Below are 7,894 nucleotides of genomic sequence, written 5' to 3' on the forward strand. Positions count from 1 at the left end.
GGGCACCGATGTTCACCAAATGCTTACCAAATGCCCTGTGTAACTGTCAGAGCACAGCCACGGGCACCGGTGTTCACCAAATGCTTACCATGCGTCAAGGACATCTGAAGTTATTTACTCATTTAGCTGTTATACAACTCTATCAAAACCAGGGCGGTGGTGGTGCATGCCTTTAATCCCAGCACTTGGGAGGCAGAGGCAGGTGGATTTCTGAGTTTGAGGCCAGCCTGGTCTACAAAGTGAATTCCAGGACAGTCAGGGCTATACAGAGAAACCCTGCCTTGAAAAACCAAAAAAAAACAAAAAACAAAAAAACAAAATCAAAACCAAAACCAAAACCAAAAAACTCTATCAAATATATACTTCTCTTTACTCAACTTATTTCCAAGAAGACTGAGAGATTAGCTCAGTGGTAGAGATTGCCTACCATGTGTAAGAACTTTGGGGTTAATATTCAGCATTAGTAAGACTATGAATGAATGAAAATAAGTGAATAAAAATGAGTGAATAGCATGTATAGGGGCTGGTGAGATGGCTCAGAGGGTAAGAGCACCCGACTGTTCTCCCGAAGGTCCGGAGTTCAAATCCCAGCAACCACATGGTGGCTCATAAGCATCCTTAACAAGATCTGACTCCCTCTTCTGGAGTGTCTGAAGACAGCTATGGTGTACTTACATATAATAAATAAATCTTTAAAAAAATAGCATGTATAAAACTTCAAGTGTACATACAAATGCTTAGGATGGCAGAGATGCAGAGGGGGGGTGAGAAGGTATGTGAGATTCTGGAAATGGTGGCTGGAGAAATGTCAGGCAGCTCTCACGGTGATGACCATTCACCCTTGATCTGTAAGCAATGCAGAAGCAAGACTACTAGAAACAGTGAGTGTGGTACAAAGTTCTATGGCTTCTCTGTGTCCTCAGAATTCATATGCTGAAGTGAATCCCCAGCAACTAAGAATGTGACCTCATTTACCTGGATCTGAAAAACACGTCTGGGCTGGAGAGATGGCTCAGTGGTTAAGAGCACTGACTGCTCTTCTAGAGGTCCTGAGTTCAATTCCCAACAACCACATGGTGGCTCACAACCATCTGTAATGGGATCCCATGCCTTCTTCTGGTGAGTTTGAAGACAGCTACAGTGTACTCATATAAATAAGATAAATCTTTAAAAAAGAAAGAAAGATGGAAAACATATCTGCCCTTTACAGGGATAGTTAGTATTAATGGGGCCATTTGAGTGCTCTTAGTTCACTACAACTGGCATACAAATGTGAGAAGTTTAGGGCACACAGAGACTGTAGGAAGAGACTAGGAAAAATGGCTAAGAGTGAGACAAGCAGAGAGGCCTCAGATAAAACAGTAAATGTTTGTAGTATTTGGTGTAGGAGCCCCAGAAAAATGAATGGAATAAATGAACATAAAACAAATATGTATATATAAACATTATATATGTAAAACACTATTAAACAGACACACATACATACATATATACATGAATGTATGCATAGTATAGTAAAGTATGTATGTATAGTATAATTTCTAAAAGTACAATAACCATAAAGATCCTAAGACTGTTGTGGTTGGATGTGAATGGAAGAGTTGACCCCCAGCAGGTGACATTACTGAAATGGTGACTCAGTGTTTGCTATCTAAATACATGTAAATATTCCTTTTTTTTTAAAGATTTTATTTATTATTACACATAAGTACACTAGCTGTCTTCAGACGCGCCAGAAGAGGGCATCAGGTCTCATTATGGGTGGTTGTGAGCCACCATGTGGTTGCTGGGATTTGAACTCAGGACCTTTGGAAGAGCAGTCAGTGCTCTCCAGCCCCACATGTAAATATTCTTAAAACATACAATGACAACACTAGGCCAGAAGAACATTCACCTCCATTATAACAGTGATGGCACTACTATCATATATGCAATATGTCTCCCCTGAGATGCCATTATATGTCACTATATACTTTTTAAAAAAAAAAAAAAAAAGGCTAGGCATGAGGGTATGAGGGTTCACACCTTTAACCCAGTACTCAGAAGGCAGAGGCAGGAGGATCTTTGAGTTCAAGGCCGGCCTCATCTACGGAATGAATTCCAGGACATCCGAGCAAAAAGGCCCAGTCTCAAAGATCATAAAAACAACAAAAAATAGCATCTTAAAATGTATTCACACATGCTATGTAGGTGTTCCCTCTGAATGAAGCCCTCCCTTATGGAGACTCCATCTCTCCTCAGAGCACAGGCAGAGCAGTCTCCTTGGGAGGAAGAAAGGTGAGGTGCGGCTGTCTGCAGGCAGGACCACAGCTCTCAGCCATGGCTGGGGGAGCTGTTCTGAGAAGCAGCTGCTCTGAGTTACCCACGTTCCTGCCCCAAATCTCAGGGGTTCCCAAGCTAGACTTGGGTTGGGTCGTTTCTTTAGTTTGTTTTTAGTATCTGGGGTGAACAGATGTTTGTTCTTACCTTCCCAGGAAAAGTCAGGCAAAATTTACACATCATGTAGCCAAGACATAATTTTATACGTCTTAGGAAATTGGTGCACACGAAATATGTCTCACTGATTCCTCAGCAAAACTGAGTACATTTAATTTAAAATTCAGTATTAGAAAAACATTCACTCGGGAGGCAGAGGCAGGCGGATTTCTGAGTTCGAGGCCAGCCTGGTCTACAAAGTGAGTTCCAGGACAGACAGGACTATACAGAGAAACCCTGTCTCGAAAAACCAAAAAAGCCAAAACAAAACAAAACACTCAGGGCTGGAGAGATGGCTCAGCAGTTAAGAGCACTGACTGCTCTTTCAAAGGTCCTGAGTTCAAATCCCAGGAACCACATGGTGGACCACAACCACCCATAATGAAATTTGATGCCCTCTTCTGGTGCGTCTGAAGTCAGCTACAGTGTACTTAATTTATAATAAATAATAAATAAATCTTTTAAAAAAAAAAACACTCAATGAGTACTATTAGGGTCAAGTTTTTCACTTAAGTATCACATGAGAGAGATTTCCCACCTGGGTCTGGGTCAGAACGGTTCAAATAACACAAGGTTGCATTTACTAATGCATAAACAAGAATGGCAAACTCATAGCCATGTTAGCCTGCCCTGAGGTGCACAGGGGTCAGTGATAGATGCACCTTTCAGTCCTCTCTATCAGTGATAGATGAACCTCAAATGAGCTAGCCACCCAATCTATAATTTATGAACCTTTAAAACATTTCAAAAGATCATCAGTTTTACCTGAATATCCTACTTGTGGTGTCCAACTTTTATGTCCTGATCTCTGGGGATTTCCAGCAGATAATGGAGTTCTAAATGTATGTGGGTAAGTGGTATCTCGTGCAGAAGATGAGCTTGTACCAACAGGAAAACTGGATGCAGCTCTGTGTGTAGCATAAGATCTCTTGTTTCCAAATGATGAATCTAAGTTTGAAATTTTATGATTAATTCTTAATGATTAGCATTAAGGAATTATATATTAATTCCTAAAATTTACATAACTATTGTCTATAAAATTTAATCTGATTAATTAAAAAATTATAATAATGTAAATGATTGTTAGCAATTCTATTCATAACCATACTAGTCTGCATTATTGTATGTGGTTCCATTCTAACATTTTCATATGTGTATATATGGTATCTTGATCATATCCCACTTCCATTATTATCCTCTCTTGGCCCCTCCTACTCTGACCCTTTCCTTGTCCCTAAGGATTCCCCTCTACTCTCATGCATTTTTCTATTAATGATAATTTATGTTTGTTATTTTTAAGGCAAATCTCACTATGAATCTCGGGATGAAGTTGAACTCACTGTGTAGCCCAGACTTGCCTCCAACTTAAGATTTGCTTTCCTCAGCCCCCTGAGTGCTGGTATGTACCATCACACTGGCTTGATAATCATGTACCAGCACATGCTGATAAGGGCTCGGGGCGTGGCGTCGTGGGTAGAGTGCTTGTCTGGTATGGTTGAGGCCCTGGTTTCATCCCCAGCATACATAAACCAAGTGTACTCAGTACTTGAGAGGTGCAGGAAAGGGGTTCACAAGTTCAAGGTTTCCCTCACCTACAGAATGAGCTGAGACCAGCCTGAGACACATCTCTTGCTTAAAGAGATATTCTGATAGGGGTCTTGAGTCTATGAGTTCACTGAGACTACTCTTGCTAAAATCAGAAGGGTCATTTCAGTCACTAGGTGTAGTTTATATTATAATTCAGTATCTTTTCCTTCATCAACTCCTTCATCTGAATGTCTCTTCCTATGTAAATGGTGTTATGAAGTCTCAGCTTCAGACTCCGCACTTTTTCAGAGAGTTGCTTACCAACATGCTACCTACTTCACAGTCACGTCATAACATTTCACACAGTGTACATAAATAGCCTAGCACAGTGTCTGCTAACATAGAATCTCCAAACAGACAAACAAGCAAATGAAAAAACAGGGCTTTTCTACACCCTTGGCTTCCACATCATGTCTGAGCCCTCCTAACACCATCCACAGCTTCCTGTACCAAGCCCTTTTCCTCTGCCTTCCTCTTAAGTGTTGGCCTACAGCGCTCGTTCCATACTTTTAAAACTTCACTACTACATGGACATTTTATTTTTCCTGCACACTCATCTGTTCTCCCCGTTCCTGCTTGTGGAGAGCTTTTTGGGGTGCCACTTGGCAGGAGTCTGACATTGGCCAAGTACTAGGAAATGGACTTCAGACAGGAATCTGACATTGGCCATGACAAGGAAGTAAGCTCAGGCAGGAATCTGACAACAGGGCATAATAAGGAAGTAAGTTTTGGCAAGAATCTAACTTCAGGTTATAATAGGGAAGTAGGGTAAGGCAGGCATTGTAATCTTAGGGTGGGAGAACTGGGCTTCAGGCAAGATCTGGGGCTTGGACAAGGAAGTGGGCTCAAGTATTTTGGTCATTCTAACAATCCCTTTTAAACAACTGTCAGAGTAATCACAGACTCTGCCTCCTGCCTCCCTTGTTCCTTATTGTACTGCTCACCCAAAATACTTGCATGTAATTGAAACAGTATTAAAAGCAGATGGGAAAATTAAATTTGCCTTCAATCTCAGAATTGACTGGGATCATGCTACAATGTTGTCCTTTTTTCTTTTTATCCTCACTCACTAGCTGAAGAACCTGTTGACTGAGTGGGCGTGGTCACCTGCTGACATTCATTTCCTAACGACTTTCAGGCTTTCGCTTAACAGCCTTCACTCATCTCCCACACTACACAAGGTGAGAACATTCCAATTGCAGCAGAGGACAAATGTCTAGGCTTTGTGGGCCACACAGTCACTGTCAGGGGCTCAACTCTGGCAGTGAAGTAGGGGTTCAGCCTAGGTAGTGTGTAAATCAATGAACACAGCTATGTTTTTTCAAAATAATTTCTATATATTGGAATTTGAATTACATATGCCAGGAAATAATGTCTTTTAAAATTTTCTCAACCCTCTAAAAACATAAAAGTAGCTAGACTCAGTTCCTCACGCCTTTAATCCCAGCACTGAGGAGGCAGAGGCAGGTGGAACTCTGTCTCGAAACAGTAAACTGTTGTTCTCGAAAGAAGCAACAAAACAACAACAATAACAAAACAAGCACTGTGAGTCTGAGGACAGCCTGGTCCACATAGCCAGTTCCAGGACAGCAAGAGGTACATACAGAGACCTTATCTCTAAGAAAAACTTAAAAGTTAGATGTTGGAGATGTGGCTCAGTGGTTAAGAGCGCCTGCTGTACAGCCATTTGACAGAGTCCAGATCCAAGCTTGTTACCCATCTAACAATCAGGGCACGGGGCCTTCCTGCCACAGAGTTTGCCTCAAAAGGATAAGGCAGAGAGCAGTAAGGGGAGACCCTGATCTTCGTCTGGTAGAAAACAGCACACACTCATTAAATACCTACTCAAGATCATATGCCACCAGGCCCATGTCTACATGCAAAATAAGTGGGTCTGTCTTGTACAAGGCGCAGGTCCCTGCACCAGGTTCCCACTTCAGAACTGTCAGATAGGTCATCCTCATGGTAATTCGTAAGCTTTTTTCTCTCAAGTGCTTTTTACCTAATATTAAACAGAGACGACTTCACAATTTAACTATTTCTTTCCTCACAACATCCAGCCAACTCTTCACTCATAAAACCCACCCAGCCAACCCTGTTCTCGTAATGAGCTGAGCTCACCCTGAGGGACTTTGCCACCTAAGTGTATGGGTATTTTGCCAGCATGCATGTCTGTGCACCACAGAGACCAGAAGAGGGCAGCAGATCTTCTGGCAGCAGAGTTACAGACAGTGGTCAGTCTCCATGTGGGATCTGGCGGTTGGAACACTAAACCTCTGAAAGAACAGCTACTTCCCTTAACGGGTAAGCCGTCTACTTGACCCCAGAAGGCCTCATTTTTAATAGTAAGCACCTGAATTTGATAAGATGCTCACTTTAACCTATTATCATTCCATTCTAGAATCTAAAGAGTAAAATCCATCAACCAAAGCTCAGCTCTCTACGATTAGAAAACTTACACACAATCTCCCATATATTCACCATATATTTTAAGAAGTAGGGGACCATCAAGATGACTCAACGAATAGCGAGGCATTACCCACCAAGCCTGACTCAGACCTTAGTTGGAGTCCCAGAGCCTTCTTGGTGGAGGTGGAGTTTTCTCCGGAAAGTCGTCCTTTGACCTCTACACCCACCCCTTGCACACTCATATACTCATAGAGGGGAAAAGTTAAAGGCCAGGCATGGTGGTATTACCCAGTACTCAAAAGGCTAAGGAAGGAGGATTGCGCGAAGTCTCCAGACAGGCTTTCCTACTAAAGAGCTTCAGGACAGCCTGAGCCACAAAGAACCTGCCTTTTAAAACAAGAGGTTGAGGCTTTACACGGGAATACTACTTGGGCTAACCCTAACCCCTCCTGTCACGTCTTAATGAAACCGTTTTCTCCCCTGTGTTTTGATTGGTTTGAAACTCTGTAGCCCAGGCTGGCCTTGAGCCGTAGTCGCCAGAGTTGGGATTAAAGGCACAAACCACCCCCTGCATGGGTGACTGTGGAATCCTGGCCAGACTGCATTCTCCAGCAGGACGCCGGGGGCAGCGCCCGCCCGAGGAGGTGACCAGGTGAGCCAGGGCCTTGCCTGGCGCGGACACCGGCGCCGGACTGCTGCTGCTGCTCTTGTCGGCCACGGCGCCTTCCGTGCTCGGCCTGGACGCGGAGGCCAGGGTGCTCCCGCACGGGGCGTCCCTCCGCGACGGCGTCGGGCGTGGCGAACTGGAGAGCGAAGCGGCCTCCTGCCTCAGCATCTCTCGGATACCCAAGGTTCTGCTCGCGTGGCTTCGCGCACTCCAAGGCTGGAGGCCACACCGCCCACAAGGCGGGAGGCTAGGCGCGTGCGCAGTGCTGTAATCGCGCAGGCGCAGGAAGCACATGATGCACACAGCGCAGGCGCAGTTCGTGTGTGAGCAGCTAGTTTCTCACCTTGGTATCCAGGGTTATGCCAGTTTATTCTCATCACGTGATTCTGGAAGCTGTAAGCCTCCGTATCAGGCGCAACAATTTAAAGCCCACTAACAACCTGGGTTGTCAACAGTTCATTTTGAAGGAGGGGGCCTTTCTGAGGACGGTACACAGGGTATTGTATATTTAATACGTCCCACAGGGACATCCCCAGTACACTTACCTCTGGTGTTCAGTACAACAGCATGTGCCTAATACTCAATGTTTAAGAATTAAAGTCTTCAAGCCGGGCATGGTGGCGCATGCCTTTAATCCCAGCACTCGGGAGGCAGAGGCAGGCGAATTTCTGAGTTCGAGGCCAGCCTGGTCTACAGAGTGAGTTCCAGGACAGCCAGGGCTACACAGAGAAACCCTGTCTCAAAAAACCAAAAAAA

The 7,894-nt window shown here is 44.0% G+C and overlaps 1 protein-coding gene across 1 annotated transcript in view; it reads right to left on the reverse strand.

The window, feature by feature from the left end:
• Positions 1-7,432, reverse strand: part of Msh4 (mutS homolog 4) — a 49,059-nt gene extending 41,627 nt beyond the window's left edge. The window contains exons 1-2 of the mRNA XM_021196984.1: positions 7,141-7,432; positions 3,241-3,423 (exon numbers count right to left, since the gene is read on the reverse strand). Of these exons, the coding sequence (XP_021052643.1) occupies positions 3,241-3,423; positions 7,141-7,432 (475 nt within the window). The remainder of the gene's footprint in view (positions 1-3,240; positions 3,424-7,140) is intronic.
• Between the last annotated feature and the right edge of the window lie 462 nt (positions 7,433-7,894).

This window comes from Mus pahari, chromosome 4, assembly GCF_900095145.1.
Source record: "Mus pahari chromosome 4, PAHARI_EIJ_v1.1, whole genome shotgun sequence".
Lineage (NCBI taxonomy): Eukaryota > Metazoa > Chordata > Mammalia > Rodentia > Muridae > Mus > Mus pahari.